At 39.7% G+C, this 21,158-nt stretch overlaps 1 protein-coding gene across 7 annotated transcripts in view; it reads left to right on the top strand.

Annotated features, from left to right (window-relative positions):
- ZBBX (zinc finger B-box domain containing) overlaps nt 1-21,158 on the top strand; it is a 205,916-nt gene that overhangs the window by 107,941 nt on the left and 76,817 nt on the right. For all 7 annotated transcript variants that reach the window (XM_056565098.1, XM_056565096.1, XM_056565101.1 and 4 more), the window contains one exon: nt 12,777-12,856. In XM_056565098.1, coding sequence (XP_056421073.1) covers nt 12,777-12,856 — 80 coding nt within the window. The remainder of the gene's footprint in view (nt 1-12,776; nt 12,857-21,158) is intronic.

Here is a 21,158-nt window from a genome sequence, read left to right as displayed (position 1 = left end):
GGTTCTGACCTCCGAGTGCTACTGTGATGGTAAGATTATGCGAAGATGCCATAGGTACACAGGAACTTTTTTATTATGAATAAAATTAACAACTGGACAACGCGTTTTGACGTGTTCTCACGCCTTCCTCAGGTCCGTAAAGATAATTTTATGGTGTCCTGTATGAGTTTTTCCTGTGTGATGGTAATGACACAGGAAAAACCCAGATGCAGAGGTATTCTTTGCAGCATGAGATGGTGCATTGATATGCATGAAGAGTATTTTATTACGGAAAGCATAGTTCTTCCTTCGGTACCAGGGAAGAAAGTAGTCAGTCAGAAACTCCACATACTTTGCATAGGTCATCTTTACACCTTTGGGGACCTTAAAGGGGCCGACCAGCTCTCTTCCCATGATTCCGGCCCAAAACATGACTTCACCACCGCCTTGCTGATGTTGCAGCTTTGTTGTAACAGGGTGGCCGTCCACCAACCATCCACTACTCCATCCATCTGGGCTATCCAGGGTTGCACGGCACTCATCAGTGAATAGGACTGTTTGAAAATTAGTCTTCATGTATTTTTCTGCACAATGCAGCGGTTTCTGCTTGTGAGCATTGTGGTGGCCGAATAAAAGGTTTATGCACAACTGCAAGACTCTGGAGGACTCTACACCTTGATGTCCGTGGGACTCCAGAGGCACCAGCAGCTTCAAATATCTGTTTGCTGCTATGTAATGGTATTTGAGAAGCTGCTCTCTTCATCTGATGCATGGATCTGGCAGAAATCTTCCTTAATGTACCTTTATCTGCACAAACCCATCTGTGCTCTGAATCAGCCACAAATCTCTTAATAGTGCGATTATCACGCTAAAGTTTTCGTGCAATATCTAATGTTTTCATGCCTTGTCCAATGCATTGAACTATTTTACTCTTTTCAGCAGCAGAAGAGATCCTTTTTCTTCCCCATATTGCTTGAAAATTGTGCTCTGCTGAATAATGTGGAACACCCACCTTTAGTAGTTTTTCCTTAAATAGGTCTCATCTGGCAATCTAATTATAACAGGTGTCCGAGATTGTTTTCAGTGATCAAAAGAGCCCTGAGACACAATGCCATCCATGAGTTAAACTGAAAAACTAAATATTTAAATATAATTTACATAATGATTTGGAACAGGGTGTAATGTTACTAACATGCAAAGTCCATATACAGTCACAGAACTGCAGTGCCAGAAATATACAGTCACAGAACAGTACTACAGTGCCAGAAATATAGTCACAGAACAATACTACAGTGCCAGAAATATACAGTCCCAGAACAGTTCTGCATCAGATAGATCAAGAGCAGTACTGCAATCCCAGAAATATAAATTTCCAAAGTCATATACAGTCCCAGAACAGAATCACACTGCCAGAAAGATAAAGAAGGAAATTATTAATCTGTTTACCCTGTTTCTTTTTCTAAATTAGTGTCATAAATTGTCACAGGCAGTTTCTGTGCGACTTTTCTTCTACTTTTTATTTAGCGCATTTCAGAATCATAACCACATTTTGGAATGCTTTAGAAGAGTCTTTGCAGTGGCTAGTGATTTATCAAGTGTGACTTTTTGCAAAAAATCGCTGTGCAACATTTGATTAATTTGTCCCACAAACCTCAAAATTACCCCAAAATATGAATTCCCCCCATAGTCCTCAAACAGAACTGCAGAACCAAAAAGTAGTACAGAATACAGTACTACTAAAACACATACTGCAGTGCCGGAAATATACAGGGTGGGCCATTTATATGGATACACCTTAATAAAATGGGAATGGTTGGTGATATTAACTTTCTGTTTGGGGCACATTAGTATATGTGAGGGGGGAAACTTTTCAAGATGGGTGGTGACCATGGCGGCCATTTTTAAGTTGGCCATTTTGAATCCAACTTTAGTTTTTTCAATAGGAAGAGGGTCATGTGACACATCAAACTTATTGTGAATTTTACAAGAAAAACAATGATGTGCTTAGTTTTAACGTAACTTTTTATTCTTTCATGACTTATTTACAAGTCTCTGACCACTTATAAAATGTGTTCAATGTGCTGCCCATTGTGTTGGATTGTCAATGCAACCCTCTTATCCCACTCTTCACACACTGATAGCAACACCGCAGGAGAAATGCTAGCACAGGCTTCCAGTATCCGTAGTTTCAGGTGCTGCAGAATGGGCAAAACAAAAATTGGAACTGGACCCTCAGTTTATGCAGAAGATTTTGTTCAGTGATGAGTCAAACTTTTATGTGAATGGTGAAGTTAACAAACAAAACCACCGCTATTGGTCTGACACTAACCCACATTGGATAGATCCCTCCAAGACTGTTGGAACACAAACATTGATGGTATGGTGTGGTATATGGGGTACAAAGATAGTGGGGCCATTCTTCATCAATGGAAACCTCAAGGCCACTGGATATGCGAAATTGCTACATGATGATGTGTTTCCCTCTTTATGCACTGAAGCTGGCATGTTTCCTGAGTTTTTCCAGCAAGATGATGCAGGTATGGGTGTCAGGTATTCCTAGATGAACGGTTTCCTGGAAAGTGGATTGGTCGTCGTGGGCCAGTTGAATGGCCCCCAAGATCTCCCGATCTGACCCCCTTAGACTTTTATCTTTGGGGTCATCTGAAGGCAATTGTCTATGCTGTGAAGAAACGAGATGTGCAGCACCCGAAACTATGGATACCGGAAGCCTGTGCTAGCATTTCTCCTGCGGTGTTGCTATCAGTGTGTGAAGAGTGGGAGAAGAGGGTTGCATTGACAATCCAACACAATGGGCAGCAATTTTGCATATCCAGTGGCCTTGAGGTTTCCATTGATGAAGAATGGCCCCACTATCTTTGTACCCCATATACCACACCATACCATCAATTTTTGTGTTCCAACAGTCTTGGAGGGATCTATCCAATGTGGGTTAGTGTCAGACCAATAGCGATTGTTTTGTTTCTTAACTTCACCATTCACATAAAAGTTTGACTCATCACTGAACAAAATCTTCTGCGTAAACTCAGGGTCCAGTTCCAATTTTTGTTTTGCCCATTCTGCAGCACCTGAAACTACGGATACTGGAAGCCTGTGCTAGCATTTCTCCTGCGGTGTTGCTATCAGTGTGTGAAGAGTGGGGAAAGAGGGTTGCATTGACAATCCAACACAATGGGCAGCACGTTGAACACATTTTATAAGTGGTCAGAAACTTTTAAATAACTCATGAAAGAATAAAGTTATGTTAAAACCAAGCACATCATTGTTTTTCTTGTGAAATTCCCAATAAGTTTGATGTGTCACATGACCCTCTTCCTACTGAAAAAACAAAAGTTGGATTCAAAATGGCCGACTTCAAAATGGCCGCCATGGTCACCATCCCTCGTGAAAAGTTTCCCCCCTCACATATACTAATGTGCCACAAACAGGAAGTTAATATCACCAACTATTCCCATTTTATTAAGGTGTATCCATATAAATGGCCCACCCTGTAGAGTTATAGAACTGTTATAGATTAGTAGTCACAGAACAGTACTATGTTGCTAGAATCATTACATATACGGTACATACATGTTTTCTTGGTAAAACACTGCACCTTCATCCCAAAACACAAATTGATTGAGTTCTTGTATTTTCACAGGAACTTTGCCTTGTCAGTATTTCGATGTGACCATCCATTTAAAATGAAAAGTGAAAAAAATTAGCTGTAGTTAATGTGAAGGTGTTTTCCTTCCTCTCATTTTCTATAATCTACTTTATTCATTTACTGTGTGTTCATCAATCACTGTATGGTAAAAAACGAGTTAGAAGATCAATTTTAGATGCCAGTTAAGAATGTGGGTAGTGCTTGGGACCTCAGCTTCAATCCCTCTTTGTGTAAAGAGACAAATTATTTACTTCAAATTTTCACATTAAATTCATTAGTGCTTCAAGGTAATTCCAGAGCTGCAACTGTGTGTGCGTGTATATATATATATATATATATATATATATATATATATGTAATGTGTGTGTGTTTTTGGGGAAATCTATTTTTGTTGAGAAAAACATCAAAGAACAGGGAGAACATAACATTGAAAATACATATCCCATGACTCCAGAGGTTCAATAAGTGTTGGTCACAGGAGTAAAATACAAGCCAAAGTACAGATTATGAAAATACATGCTAGATAAATCTACTATAACAGACTAGAAAAGCCAGTGGAAAGGGCATACCTATGTCCTACTAGGACCAACACATCCTCACAGGGGGGGAGCCGTATGGCTTCAACATTAAGGTGCGGAGAATACAAGGCACTCATAGAAAAGCCACATGGTCCTTGTTTTTAAAGGAACTGGTCATGCTTATGGTCTACCCATTTAGTCAGTTCTTCGAGACAGTCATTTTTTTTCAACTACTGTTCTGTTGGTGAAGACTGACTAAGCCAGTGCAATGTTACTAGGAGGTTTGCTGCAGATATCACATGTGTGGTGAGGGAATTAGGTGATGGGCGAAAGAAGGGTGTAGGTAGAGTCAATTCTGTAACACAATGGAAATCTTATTAGAGGACGTACAGACCAGTTTAAGCCGTGGTTAAAAGAGAGCTAGAATATGGAATACCACTACATATGTGATGAATTACCTTTGTCATCCATGCAACGCAGACACAGATTCTTATTGGATAAATTTATATGAAACAGGAGTTGGTGGGGGGGGGGGGGGGGTTGGGTTAAGTCAGCGAGAATGTAACCTTTAGTAGTTTGGTGCATTTAGAAAACCTGTGAGAATTGCATAGAGTGCAATGCCCAACTCCTTTTCCCAAGACTGAAGGTAAAGAGAGGTAGACTTGGTTAAAGGGGTTGTGCGTTGCCCTGCAGTTCGGAGCTCCGCTCACGGCGTCCGGAAGTTCATTACTCCGAACGCTGTGTGCGGGCTTCCGTGTTCGCGGCCGCGGGGCGTGACGTCACTCCCGGACCCTTTGTGACGTCTCGCCCGCCCCCTCGTGACATCACGCCCGCCCCCTCTACCAAAGTCTATGGGAAGGGGGCGTGACAGCGGTCGTGCCCCCTTCCCATAGACTTTCGTTGAGGGGGCGGGCGAGACGTCAAGAAGGGGCCGGGCGTGACGTCTCGCCCGGCGGCCGCGAACACGGAAGCCCGCACACAGCGTTCGGAGTAATGAACTTCCGGACGCTGTGAGCGGAGCTCCGAACTGCAGGGCAGCGCACAACCCCTTTAAATGTTGATATACCAATATAGAATATATATAATATTGTTTTATACATTGGGTATGCACTTATTAGTGTCTCTCTTTTTGTGCTGTAAATAATATTTTTGATACTCTGTAGCACCTCTTTTCATTATATATCTGGTTGAGTCCTAATCTCATGTAGAGTTGTACAGGCATGTGCACAGAAAATCTCAATTATAGAGCAATAGAAGAAAGTGGCCTTGTCTGGTGGATGACATTCACTTTTACATGTGGACAGGTAAGTATGTATAGCTTCGTATAGCTTCCACTAAGGGAAGAAGACAGTGTGATTGTGCCAGTGTAATGCTTCGGACTCTGTTTAGCTGTGAAATGTTGGTATTCAGCAGGGTAGATGTTACTTGAACACAATCCACCTACACGTGTAGTGGTGCCAACATTGTTGGTGGAGTGCTACACTGTTTGCTCAGAGGGGAGCAGCAATGTGGGATGAAGGTAGCGGCCTCCTGTAGCCATCTGGCTTGGCCTCCTGGCACAAATAATTACAGTACTTTACTGTGCAGCTTCTGTACACTACGACACTGTATCTAGTGTGCATTATTGCAGCAGACACAAGAGTGGAGTGTAGGTTTCTTTGTGGGTTTTAATTCCCTACAATTTTTTTCCACGACATTTACAAAGGTTTCCCTACATTTTCCACTTTCCCTACATTTTTTTTTTTTTTTTTTTTTTTTTTTTTTTTTACACATGCTCTGATCTGTCAGGTTTTCCTCAGCTGTGGAAACCTTAGTAAATATGTTGTGGTTTTTGTGAAAATGGTGTGACCACACCCCTTTTGGTGACCACGCCCCATTTTCCTGATGGTCATGCCCCTAGTAAAATGGGGAGTTAGTCGGGTTGTTTTCAATTCTGGCGCGAAGTCGCACAACCCAACAAAACATGTCTGTTTGCAATAGTACATGAGGGCCAATAAGCGAGCACATGTGACTTGCTGATCTATCTAGTGGTAGTGCCACTGCAAACGAGCTAAACATTGTTGCAGATCAAGTGTACTCCTCTATGGCAAATTCTTCAGAGTTAAAGGGGTATTCCAGGCAAAACCTTTTTTTTATATATATCAACTGGCTCCGGAAAGTTAAACCAAAAAAATACCAAAGTTCCGAATTGCGTATTGTTGGTCACTTTGTGTACCCTAAATTATTATTATTTTTTTTTTTTTATTAAAGCTCTCAAAAAAGTACTATCAAAGCAAAATTTGTACTGATAAAAACTAGAGATCACGGTGCAAAAAATGAGCTCTCATATAGTCCCATATATGGGAAAAAAAAAAGTTATAGGGGTCGGAAGAGGACATTTACTAACATGATTCCGACTCTTTTTGTCAGGCTTTGCTTTGCAACAGAATGTGCGACAGAAAAAACCCCACAGAATCTGAATCACTCAGAGTGAAAAAGAAGAAACTACAAATTGGGCGTTGTTTTCCGGAAAAGGGGCATTTTCCCTACATTTCAGCCAAAATCACTCTTCTTTACCTAAAAACCACTCTGAAATTCATGTGAATTATCTGGGAAGAAAACCCGACACTTTAAAGCATGAATAAAGTTTCAGAAAGCGGAGTAAATTCTCTGGCTGTTTGCTCGTTTGCCTGCCTCGTGTTTTTCAAGCAACTCTTTCTCAGGCCCGAGTTACAGTGTGTGGATACAGTACTTTATATATACATATTTCCATGAATACATTAACCCATTAAAGGGGTATTCCAGGCCCAAACCTTTTTTTATATATCAACTGGCTCCGGACACTTAAACAGATTTGTAAATGACTTCTATTAAAAAATCTTAATCCTTCCAATAGTTATTAGCTTCTGAAGTTTTCTGTCTAACTGCTCAATGATGATGTCACGTCCCGGGAGCTGTGCATGATGGGAGAATATCCCCATAGTAACTGCACAGCTCCCGGGACGTGAGTCATCAGAGAGCAGTTAGACAGAAAACAACAACTCAACTTCAGAAGCTAATAACTATTGGAAGGATTAAGATTTTTTTATAGAAGGAATTTACAAATCTGTTTAACTTTCCGGAGCCAGTTGATATATAAAAAAAAGTTTTGGCCTGGAATACCCCTTTAAATAATGCCTCCTGCAATACTGCATAAATTGTTCCCAAATGGTTTGACCAGCAAACCAGAAAGTACAAGGTACTATCTTGGGATGTTGGGTCTTTTGTGTAAAAAGGGAAGGGGATCCAATCCTCCAATCCCTGAAGGCTGCATGTTATAACTTATAATATTAAATAATTATTGAAATATAATCTAAATAATAATAAATTTAGTAGTTATAATGCTGTTGCTGATCAATTGAGCAATTTGTAAAAAAAAATGTAAGTGTATGTATATATATATATATATATATATATATATATATATATATATATATATAAATATATATAAATAATAAAAGAGAGAGAGAGACCCAAAATGTAAGTACCTAAGGAGATCCCCAAAGCTCAGTAGGATCTCCTGACTCAATCTTTTAATTTCCACCTTATGTTTCAGCAGGGTCCAGTTAGTGGAAATGTGATGTGTAGTTTAAATTAATAGAAAGATTTCACATTCTGAAATGCTACCATATCTTTTAGCCTTTAGCATAACATTTGCTATAAGCCCACATCAAAGTTAAGGATCACTGTATATTCGCTGTTCATTATTAAGTTGCACCAGTGGAATATGCATTAATGTGAGTCACCACTAAGCCAACACTGCTTCTTAAATGTATGACATTTATTATGGTTTCTTCCTAATTTGGTTAAAATGTACTGAGATCTTTTTGTATTACATGAGTAAAATGGAACTTTTAAATGGGTCAGAAACCAGGAGTGTAAATGCAACGGCCGAGCAAGCATAATTCTTAAATGTTCTTTCTGAAAATCGCTGCTGTTGCTAGGCTGCATTTGATCAGTTACTATTAGTTTTAAGAGTGAATATTTTATCCGTTCTCTGTTATACCCCATTTTCTCTTCTACTTAAAATCAGCTTTTTTGTTTGTCTCTTAAATTAGCGTTTTGTTTTTCCACTGGACACTTTTTTTATTTTATGAATAATGACTTGTTTTACAGAAATAAGTCAATTTATCCTACCGAAATTTGCATGCAACCTTTTACTGAATGCAAGCAAAGAATCCAAGCCCTGGCTGTGGAAATGTCCTTTTATTTCTCCATTAAAAGTCCAACCTACAAAAGTAAGATGCATACCGACAAGACATCGGTGAGATCCGGAGGACAAATTCGCGATGTCCCGATCAGCTTACTGGACGATGGAAGGGTCCTCACCTGCCTCTCCGTTGTCCGATCGGTGATCTACTGCTCCATGCCTGCGCAGCAGGCTAGAGCAGTAGATTGCTGGTTACACTGATCAGTGCTTTGCAATGGCGAAGCACTGATCAGTGTATGCAATCAGAAGATGGGGCTAAAAAAAAAAGTGCAAAATAATTTTTTTTTTTATAAGAGTTCATTAACCCCTTCCCTATTAAAAGTTTAAATCACCCCCCTTTTCCCATTTTTTTTAAAATAAAATAATGAATAAAAATAATCATATGTGATACCGCCGCGTGCATAAATGTCCGAACTATTAAAATATTAGGTTAGCTAAACCACACGATCGATGGCGTACACGTAAAAAAATACCAAAGTCCAAAATGGGGCATTTTTGGTCACTTCATATACCATAACAATATTAATAAAAAGTGATCAGAAAGTCCCATCAAAGCAATTGGTACCTATAAAAACTACAGATGACGGTGCATAAAATTAGCCCTCATACCACCCTGTACACGGAAAAATAAAAAAGGTATAGGGGTCATAAGATGCCAATTTTAAACATACTCATTTTGGTGCATGTAGTTTATAATTTTATAAGTATTAAAATTAAAATAAAACCTATATAAATTGGGTATCCAATATGGACTGTATGGACCTACAGAATAAAGATATTTTACCAAATATTGCACTGCGTAGAAACGGAGCCCCCAACATTTACAAAATGGCATTTTTTTAATTTCACCCCACAAATATATATTTTTTTGGTTTGGCCGTAGGTTATATTCTAAAATAAGTGATGTCATTGCAAAGTACAATTGGTGACGCAAAAAACAAGTCCTTATATGGGTCTGTAGGTGCAAAATTGAAAGCGTTATGATTTTTAGAAAGGAAGGAGGAAAAAGCAAAAATGCAAAAACGAAAATTTGCTGAGTCCTTAAGGTGAAAATAGGCGTAATCCCTAAGGGGTTAAACTCCTATATTAGTCTGTCATTTCATTTTTTTAGTTCTATTTTGTTGCTTAATTCCCGTTAAATCTTGTGTTTTGCTTGTTTGGTTTGGCACATGCTATTAATGATTTGTATTCTATACCCATGATTTTTAGTTTTTTTCTTTTAACACTGAGTATGTGCGACACATTTTTCCGTGTGACACAAAAAAAAAAAACATGCAACAGAAAATGAACAGACACGTGCGACACATTAGTTAATTAGCTCCCAGAAAAAGGAGTGAAATCTAAAACAATCCAGAAAGAACACCCTGATTTTAGTAAATCGGGGCCATTGTGCGCTATTTGTGCATAGTGTGTGTTTATAGCTAGAGGTCAGGAAGCACCAGATAGGGATGGGGTGCCACATTCTTTCTGAGCAATCAGCCTATTATCCAGCATGTAAGATGGCCACTGCGCTCCCAGAGAACCTAGTGCGCTTGCATTAAGGAAGAGGCGATCACCATAGTAATCACCGCGCTAGTCTTTGGGATTGGTTAGGGCGTTGACTGGGTCATGCACAGGACACTGCATACCAGTGTTGTAGATTGTATGGGACATTGTAATGGCGTCTCATGCCGTCATCTCTGCTGTACCATTCATAATTCTTAAGGGGTACTATGGTGGAAAACAAATATTCAAATCAGCTGGTGCCAGAAAGTTAAACAGATTTGTAAATTACTTCTATTTAAAAATCTTAACAGAAAACTGTCACATCTTTGCTCCCGCACAAACCACAGGCACTGATGGATAGTGCGGGAAACGCTGATTCCTATGATTCCTACCTTGGCTTGATCTGCATGGCCATTCGAACGTAATCTTAGTTTTATTATATGTGGAAATCTGGCTGTAACTGGTACGGGCAGGGTTTCTGTAGCTGAACTTGCACTGATATCAGCGCCGCCCGTCCGCAGTGCTACCCGCATATGGATATACATCCCCCTCCCTCCTTAGGAGCAGCAAAGAGAGGGAGAGCTGGAGGGAGGGGGGGTGAATATTCATAAGTGGGCGGCGCTGATGTCAGTGCCAGTTAAGCTACAGAAACCCCACCCGTGCCAGTTACAGCCAGATTTCCACATATAATAAAACTAAGATTACAGGCGAACAGCCAGGCGGATCCGGCCAAGGTAGGGATTGTAGGAATCGGCGTCTCCCGCACTATCCATGAGTACCTATGGTTAGTGCGGGAGCAAACATGTGACAGTTTTCCTTTAGCGCCCTTACAGGACTTATCAGCTGCTGTATTCCAGAGGAAGTTGTATACTTCTTTCCAGTCTGACCACAGTGCTCTCTGCTGAAACCTCTGTCCATGTCAGGTACTGTCCAGAGCAGGATAGCTTTGCTATAGGGATTTGCTTCTACTCTGGACAGTTCCTGACATGAGGTATCACCAGAGGGTCCCATGCAAGTCTATGGGGCTTCTGGAACCTTACTCTGCAAGCTCCCCTCTGAATCGCCTTGTGAATGAGTTAGTCCAGCTTGCAAGGCATGCCCCTCCCACAAGCCACACCCCTTTTCTGTTTGACCCTTTTTTTGTTTCAGCTTAAGATCACCATTTTTTGCTCGATACACTCCACCTGACTGGTCCTTCAACCACTATCTCTTTATCAGAGCTCAGCCCGACTGTACTTCACAGGCTCTGCATCTCTGCGTAAATAGGCTACAATCTCTTCATCACAGCTCAGCCTCACCTGAGAAAGGGATATGAGTATGAGGACAAGAGCATTATTGTTGCTTTTACTCTCCCGCAAGGTTTAGGCAGGAAGACTGGGCAGCGCCACATAATCTGCCAGTTAATTTATATTTATAATTTTGCCAAACAAAGAATGCCTGTTTCTCTGTGAGATCCGAGACACTGGGTCAATAGATAATGGCCAACAAGAAAAGCTATAATTACTGCAGCTGAGGATTTATCTCCCAAATGCGTGCACAATATGTGCTCGTGTGCAGTACTGTCTGTAAAGGGGTACTCTGCTGCTCAGCGTTCCGAATGGCACCTGGAGCTTGTGACTTCATAGCCCCACCCCCTAGTGACATCCCCCCCCCCTCAATGAAGTCTATGGGAGGGGGGGGGGGCATGACAGCTTTCATGCCCCCTCCCATAGACTTGCATTGAGGGGACGGGGCTGTGAGGTTATGAGGGGGTGGGGCTATGACGTCACATGCTCCCGGCTCCAGCGTTCGGAATAGTTTGTGAGCAGCGGAGTACCTCTTTGAGCTGTGCACTTCCATTGTGAAGCTTCCATTGACTTAAGTGAATGTCAGCGTTTAAGCATGCAGCCAAGGAGTAGCATGATTACATTATTGGAATGCTGAGTGTACCATGGTATATATAGGCATTAGAGATGAGCGAACTTACAGTAAGTTCGATTCGTCACAAACTTCTCAGCTCGGCAGTTGATGACTTATCCTGCATGAATTAGATCAGCCTTCAGGTGCTCCGGTGAGCTGGAAAAGGTGGATACATTCCTAGGAAAGAGTCTCCTAGGGCTGTATCCACATTTTCCAGCCCTCCGGAGCACCGGAAAGCTGAACTAATTTATGCAGGAAAAGTCATCAACTGCCGAGCCGAGAAGTTCATGAAGAATCAAATTTACTGTAAGTTCGCTCATCTCTAATAGGCATCACTAAAATAACTGTTTGAATAGTATAATGATTTTCATAAATTTTTATTCAATGTCACATTGAGATACCTTGGAAATTACACCTCTGGCCACCCTGGCCATGTGTATTTCTATCTTTGTAATTGTAAATTTTACCATCATATCACACACAGAATGTTATTATTGGTAGTGGCTGGTCACTCTCTGCAAAGTCAATGTCAAATGAGGTTATGTTTCAATAGACCTTTGGAGTCAGAGTCTTTGCTTCTGGTAAGCCAGTCTGAACCAATGCCATAAATGTTACCTCCTCCATTTTTTGAATAACTTTGGAGAACTGATATTTTCATACATCTAAGTTTTCCCTTTTCTTTAGTGAATTGTTGTTCAGGAGTTAAAACTGTATATGTAAATAGCCAGTTACATTTAACACTGTTCAATTAACTTTACATGGAAATGTTCATTACATTTTTTTTTTAGATAAGACTTGTCTTTCTATTTCAGCTTTTTATTTTATTTTGGGTTTTAATCTTTGTAAAGTAATAGAACTTACTGCTGAAATTTTATTGGAGTCCATAAAATGTAACTTTAGACATTCCATATGAAAACATCCTCCAACTGTTTGCAAAATGTTCTGTATTTTTTATGAACCAAGTTTTTATAGAATAATATAATATCATAACTTGTTTACGTAGGATTCTGAAGAGAAACTGGATGAATCTAGAAATTGTGTGGTACAAGAAACAGAAAACAATGAAAGGAACAACCAACCAAGGTTTGTGTATTTGAGTAATAAACTTAATGTGTCTAATTTTTTATCTGAAATGTTTGTGACTGTTTTGATGCTGTACTAGATCATTTTCTATATCATATGGTCAGAAAAACAAAAAACATCATATGAAAATTAAAAGAAAAAAAAATGTTTGGAATCAACACTGCAGCATAATATGCTGAAATATCTCTTTTTACAGTCATACAAATTTACATGTTTTCAAACAGAGGATCTTAGGGAGGGCAGCTCTTTCTGTGTAATGTAAAAATATAGCATATCAGCCCTAATAGTCAGTACATTATAGCTCAGGAACAGAGCAAAGATGTACAGAGTCCAAAGTAGTGCTGGGAGTTATACCGGTTCATACCGAATACCGTTTTTTAAATTCTGTACGATATGAATTTTTCCCATACCGGTCGTGCCCCTCACCCCCTTCAAATGAATGAATTATCAGCCGCAGTGCTGCGCTGTCCGCCACATCGGGTAACTAATCATATGTGGCCCGCGGGCGCTGCTCCTCCCGTCCTCCTGTGAGCCGCCGGCGCTTTAAATGAATGAGTTGCGTGCCGTGGCGCTGGAAATGATTAATAAAGGATATCTGTACTGAGTAATTTTACATATTCCTGTGCCGGGGCTGCAAACATAAACAAAATAAACTTTGACTCACCTTCCTACGTCCCCCCGTTGCTCCGGTATCGGCCTGACTGTTCTCCGCTGCGATCTTCATGCTGCTTCTTTGGGACGGGAACGTCACAGAGCCGTCAGCGTATCACCGGCCACAGTGATGTCCCGGCCGGCTCCTTACATGACATGATAGGCTGAGCGCACTGTCATGTAAGGAGCCAGCCGTCTCCTCCTTACATGACAGTGCGCTCAGCCTATCACCGGACGTTGGAGGACGGGGGGGAGCAGTGCCCGCGGGTCACATATGATTAGTTCCCCGATGTGGGGAACAGTGCAGCGATGCGGCTGATAACTCATTGGAGGGGGGGGGGGGGTTAGAGAAGCAGAGCAGCACCTGCGGGAATACCGTTAAATACCGTGGAACCGCCATAACTTACAAAAATATCATGATATGCATTTTTGGTCATACCGCCCAGCACGAAGTCAAAGGCTTCAGAACTCATTCCCTAGATGCACAGCTTACGTCGACCTCCACAGCAGTTGTAATGCATATCATATAAAGAGGCATGTTATGTTTTGTTTTTTGTGTTTGCTTATATAGTGCAGTATAGACTGTTATGAGAGAATAATGTAGAGGTTCTTGTGTATACTATTTAAGTTGCTGTGTCATTTATTAGTTGTCTGTCATTTTTTTTTTCTTCTTCCCCTCTGATACCGATCTCCTATCTCAGATTGCATTTTTCATGATGCCACTGACTTTACATAAAGGGAAGTAGGGGAGACTCTTCTCTGAGTTCTAAGTGCAAGATCAAGTGTCTCCTAACTCATTCTACAAAATCTCCTAGGTTTTTCCTATGAGATGCAGCTTTAGCTTGTCTCCCATTGAAGGTTTCTCCCTGTACAATCTTAGAAGCAGTTACTTAATAAATATAGATTTACCATAAAAATACATCTCATTGGAATAAAGTGGAGAATTTGCAGAAAGACATTTGTGAGAGACAAAATTGAGTAATTTTTCCACAGCAACCAATCACAGCTCAGCTAATGAGCTTTGGTAAGGTGAAACCTGAGCTGTGATTGGTTGCTGTGGGAAAATCACTACATTTTTTCTCACACAGTATCTGGGCCTTTGTGAGTCAGGAGATTTGTATAACTCTGCAGCTGATCACTGTATGGAAATAATTTGTTCAGCAGCACTCTATGCTTACAGAGGGAAAAGTAGGACAGAGCTTGGTTGGGAAGGGAGGAGTCTTTAAGCTTCCAGAAGGGATTTGATAGGTAAAGAACAGACAAGTGAACAAATAGCATATTCGGTAAATGTACTTAATCAATTTATTAGACACATTTGACCTTGTAGCCCTTTGCATGATACAATTGGCTGGGTTTTTTTTTCGTTTTTTTTCTTTTGAACTGAATGCAGGCCGGGGATGATCATAAAGCAGCAGCATGCCACTTATTCATAGCCTTGACAGTTTATAAAGGACATCACTTTAGCCTTGACGGAAATGATTAGTGTGCAGTTATTTGGGTTATTAATCTTATCAATGAAGTTTAACAACCAGTGAATTAATGTAAAAGAGTTTGACAGCAGGGGTGCGTGAAATAATTGTATTATTGATGCTTTGAGCCCAACACGTTGCATAATGAAATTGTAATAACTTTTATTGAATAAATTGCTTGGATCATAGTTGTGAAATTGTATTGATATAACACAAATGAGGGGGAGGGGGGAACGGTTATTACAGCCTGCGCTCTATTATAGTGACCTTGATGGAATTAAATTTCTTTAACATACATTGTTTAGAATAAACTCTACAGTTATAGAGTTGTGTGCAGGTAGTTATGTTACATAATAGGCATAAGCTTCTTGTGGTTTAAACTAATGGTCATCCTGAATAAATGCAGAGAAGTATGGAGGAAAAAGACCTTTAGAATTCTGGCACTGCTAACTCACGACATCAGGACCAAAAAGATTCTTTCAAACATCCGGGGAGAATCCATTTTTATTGAATACATAAATAAAAGAAAGTAAAATAACAGATTATGCGTTTCGAGGGCAACCCCCCTCTTCTTCAGATCAGTAGGATACTTAGGATACTTCTCTGCATACTTCTCCAGGACTACATGTGTTGTTTTTCCTGCGACCTTCCGGCACAGCAGCAGACTCCGCATCAATATACCCCATTATTGGGGTGATACGCTTGATCTATACTACTGTGAGGTGAGCGGCCACCTAAAAGGGGCACTGGTATCTTTATCGTTTGTGATATCAAGCTTACAAAGGGTAAAACACGAGGCGCCGCACGCAGTCTGTCTTTTTCTTTTCACATTACCACAAGGATAAATGGCAAGGAAATACTACTTTAGCCTTAGTAAAGTTACTAGTTTATAGTAAATTCCTATACATATGACTGGACTGAAGTAGCTATTTGTAGTATATATTATCAAGTTATAGTTTACTGAATTTCTACTTAATGTATCACTGCAGCTTACAGCAAGACAAACGGTTTTGTGGAAGTGCATCCTGAACCATCTGCTGTCTCTCTTCTCCTATTAGCTGCAGGGAAAACCTCTCTTAACCCTAGTTCACCTCCTTTTGCTACTACTTTCAACTTCTTGCCTGCCGCACAGTGAAATATGATAAGCATTATTGTATATCTTATCTCATCTTCTTTTATTTTGCACTGTAGAACTTATTGTGCAAGAGACTCTGTATTCATGATTTCTTTTTTTTATGTATACTTTCTTAGCATGCAGGTTCTCAAAAACATTTCTTCCTCTGCTGCTCTGAAGAAATGGGCATACTTTTTCCCCACATTGCACTTTTTAGAGGATTTCCCAGTTCCCTCAAACACTTCTTTCTTTAATGAGCTCTACACCCTCAGATTTTTTCACCCATTCACCCTGCGAGTAAAGGTTGGCATGGAAGGCATTATAGAGCAGTAGTGGACAGTCTAAGCCATCAATTAGTCAGTCTCTCTCTCTCTCTCTCTCTCTCTCTCTCTCTCTCTCTCTCTCTCTCTCTCTCTCTCTCTCTCTAGACTGTCAATCAATCAGTCAGTGTCCTCCCTCTCTCTCTCTCTCAATCTTCCTCTTCTATCTCTCTCTCTCTCTCTCTCTCTCTCTCTCATCTATCTATATCTATATATAGTGAAAATTCTTTTACAGAAAATATCATTGAAACGTTTTCAACTTGCAAATGTATCTACACACAGACAGAAATCCCCTTGATCCGGTTTCCTTCTTTCTGACTTTACCTCCCCCCCCCCCCCCCCCCCACTGTCTCTCTGACCACAAATTTCTCTCATTTATTGGCATTTATTGGCATTTATAAACATTTTTGTTGTTCTCAGAAAACTCCTGCCTATCACACTTTAAGAAATCTACAGAAACAGTCACACAAGAATTCTTTTGGGGTTTCAGCAAAGCAAACCTTCTCACACTACATGAATAAATATTGTTATCCAAGTACTCACAATTCTTGCTTTGTCTGTTTAGCACTTATTCAGTGCATAGCTTATGTTTTATGTAGGGTTGACTGGTCAATGTATTGTCAGTTTGTGTCTGTTCAAAATAAAACCACTTTTAGGGTAAGGTCACACGTGCCATATTTTGCTGCATATTTTCTGCTGCATATTTTTCTACCCATTGAAGTCAATAGACAGGAAAATCAGCAGCAGAAAATATGCAGCAAAATTCGACCTGTGTGACCCTACCTTTAATGAAAAAAATCAATAAAATGTATGTATGTTATTTTATTATTTATTTGCTATTACTGTGTTCTTATAATTTTTATTTAATTTAATAATTACATTAGTATAGGGGAATTAATTATGTGATAATTGAATCACTCATATTATATATACTAACGCATATTACCTCTGTGTTACACTGCCAGGCAATGTATTATAGTGTTCTTAGTACTTACACAACTATGGCAGGCCTAGGGCCTTTGTCAGGCCACAAGCTGCCATTGCAAACATTGGCACTTGCGATCACAAACTACCAATGGTAGGGGAATAGCTCCCTACCTTACATGCTGTGTACTACCGGAAACAGACTTATCACGGTCATCATGGTCCAGGCTGGGCTTCTGCTGCTTGATTGCAAAGGCATTGACAGTGCCCCCACGATCAGTTCAAGCTCTGCACATCCTAAACTATTTTGGCCATGACCAATAGAATGAGCAGAGGTTGTCAAAATCTGCTAGATTGTTAAGGAAAAAGTTATTTTATGGTACATTACATACAGCCATTTCAGTGAGTCTTCTGTTGGCACTGTGTCTCTCCATACTTGCCTAAATGCAGCAGCCAGACTTCTCTTTCGGTCTAACTGCTGCGCTGGTTGCCTGTTTAAATTATATTTGAAACTTGTTCCCCGCGACATCCAGGGGTGGGCAGAACGGGGGGTTGCCATGGCAACCCACTGTCCTGCTCTGCCATTGGTCATTGGCCTGTCCTGCGATCACCGACATTTGCCTCGAACGCCTGCTGAACGATTTCAGCAGGCGTCCGGTTTCGCAACCCGCGCGGCGGGATGTGAAATTCGCCAGGACGTATGAGTACGTGCCTGGTCCTTAAGACCCAGGGTGCAGGGACGTACTCATACGTGCCTGGTCCTTAAGGGGTTAAAGGGGGTGTCCAGCCAAAGGATGAACCTGTGTATGGTGTCACAAGTTATAATAAAGCAACTTACAATATAATGTTATTAGCCATACTTAACAGATCTTCTATTATCTACTAAGCTGTCTTGCTTGTAGCTGTGACATCATGTTACCCTCTCTAAATACAGTATGCGCCATCCCTTTTCCCTCCTCTCCATCTGTTTGCTCAGGATAAGACTGTTCATGGAAAGAGAGGTAGCTCATATTACTGCTCATCAGGTTTTAAGAAAGCCTTTCTCAGATAAGACTGAAACTACTTTAACTTAAAGAGACTTTCTGCAACCTTAAAATCAAATGAGCAGTAATATGAGCTCCCCTCTTCAAATCAATAGTCTTGTCCTAAACAGACAGGAGGAGGGTGGGGTTTGAAAGCAGAGAGTGTGATGAGATGTCACAGTTTCAAGGGAGAGAGCAGAGCTGATATGGAGAGATCTGTGCACTATGGCTAATTACATTATAATAGTAAGTTTCTTTATTATACTTTGACACTATACACCGGTTGTATCTTTCGTTAGACAACCCCTTTAATCTTTCTTCTATTTACCTTCAGAAGTAGTCACACAAGAATTATTTTGGGGTTTCAAGCAAAGCAAGCCTTATCATATTACATTGTGAAATATTATCAAAGTATTCCCAATTCCTACTTTGTCTGTTTAGCATTTATTCTGTGCATATCTAGCGTTTAATTTATGATCTGACTGACCAATATGTTGACGGTGTACATGACTGTCCTAGCCTCTCTTGTGTAAAGACAAAAGAGCAAACTTGCAGACCATTATTATTGTTTATGTAGCCTTTTCCTACTCTGTTTTGAATCTATGTAATTTTAATGCACTAGCTATTTAGAGAATTGTAGGTTGCAGACACATTTTTAATTTTATATTTAATGATAGGTTGCCTCATGTTAGAGGGCTGAGGATTCACCACTGTTGTAAATTTCATTTCTTTTTGTTACATAGATTGTCTGTCAAACTAATTGGAATGCATTAGATGAGTTGAGTTCCCGTCTAAGGTCATACAAAATGAAGCCTATCATTCCCACAGTGCCGGCAGCCTAATTTAAATATGCAAAATTCTCCACCAGCAAAACAAATACATTACTGTAATGTTAACATTATGTCTTGGGGTTGTTTAAACCTTTGGCAGCCTAAAACGTGTTACAATGACTAAGCTCACCTCATGTGATCTTAGCCGTGAACTTTGCTAACACCAGGTTTTGTATTTGCGCCTTTAGTTTGTGTCCAAAAGAAAATGGTAATGTAATCAGCTCTAGCATAGGTATACCTATACTATTGTCGACCTATAATGGTTTCCTGAGTAATCCTCTTGGAGATTTGTCTTTCTTGACCATAACATTTCCGTAAATACGATTACTAGATCTCATAATATATAACATCAGTGGCTACATTTTCTCATTTTTCATTCTGTGATCAAAAAAGTTCAGTCTGTCTAAGAAGTTCCTTTAATAACTGACCAGAAGTTTCTATTTGGGTGTAGCCGTGTACTCGCTGATAAGAAAAAGACGCAACACCTCTCAGATGGTGCAGGGATAGAGTCCATGCCTGAACACTGGTATATACATACTTCACTATATCTGTGCTATGCAGTTGGGAATGAAAAGTGAAAGGTTTAAGACTATAAAATCTAAAAATAAGTCTATTTAAAGGGGTACTCCAGTGGAAAACAGATTTATAAATTATGTTTATTTAAAAATCTTAATCCTTCCATTACTAAAAAGCTGCTGTATAATACAGAGGAAGTTCTTCACTCTTCACTCAGATATAAACATTTTGGTGTTACACATATTTGAACACATCATACATGACATATGTCACTTATTTAGTAAAATCATGCGCTGCTTACCCAGTATATGTTGTATTTTATTAGTTTCTTGGCAATGTTAGGACTGATTGTGGCAACTGTTAGGTACACCTCAGAACGTTTGCAATGTAAAAACCCTCCTAGGTTTTTGCTACTACAGTATAGTTAAAGGGGTACTCCGGTGGAAAACAATTTATTAAAAATCAACTGGTACTAGTGTGTTAAACAAAATTTATAAATTACTTCTATTAAAAAATCTTAATCCTCCCAGTACTTATTAGTTGTTGCATGCTCCACAGGAAGTTATTTTCTTTTTGAGTATCTTTTCTGTCTGACCACAGTGCTCTCTGCTGACATCTCTGTCCATGTCAGGAACTGTCCAGAGTATTAGCAAATCCCCATAGCAAACCTCCGCTGCTCTGGACAGTTCCTGACATGGACAGAGGTGTCAGCAGAGAGCGCTGTGATCAGACAGAAAAGAAATTAAAAAAGAAAATAACTTCCTGGGGAGCATACAACAACTAATAAGTACTGGAAGGATTAAGACTTTTTAATAGAAATAATTTATAAATTTGTTTAACACACTGGTACCAGTTGACTTTTAATCAATTTTTTTCCACCGGAGTACCCCTTTAACTATACTGTAGTAGCAAATACCTAGGAGGGTTTTTGCATTGCAAACGTTGTGAGGTGTCCCTAACAGTTGCCACAATCGGTCCTAACATTGCCAAGAAACTAATAATATACAACATATACTGGGTAAGCAGCGCATGATTTTACTAAATAAGTAACATACGTCATATATGATGTGTTCAAATATGCATAACACCAAAATGTTTATATCTGTGCGAACAAGACAGAGTTAAAAAATTAAAAACATTGGTAAATTGCAGTTAAACAAATGTACATTTATTTATATGATCACATGCTTTAAATGTGATGTCTAGTATAGGATTTAGTACAAATAAGACATACATTCACATTTCACATAAATACTTGATACATACTGTAGTCCATAAATCTATGTGGTGTTTTAAAACTGATTTTATGATATCATAGTAATCTTACTAAATGACAGATACTGATGAAGTTACTGAAGGAACTGGTGATCCGTGCGGGATAATGTGATATTTTCATAGTGTGGACATTTTTGGATGCACAAATGCCAAATATGTTTTTAATTTATTGGGGTTTTTA

This window comes from Hyla sarda, chromosome 3 (assembly GCF_029499605.1).
Source record: "Hyla sarda isolate aHylSar1 chromosome 3, aHylSar1.hap1, whole genome shotgun sequence".
Taxonomy (NCBI): domain Eukaryota; kingdom Metazoa; phylum Chordata; class Amphibia; order Anura; family Hylidae; genus Hyla; species Hyla sarda.
Note: the sequence above shows the minus strand (reverse complement) of the source record. Positions and strands in the feature narration are given on the sequence as shown.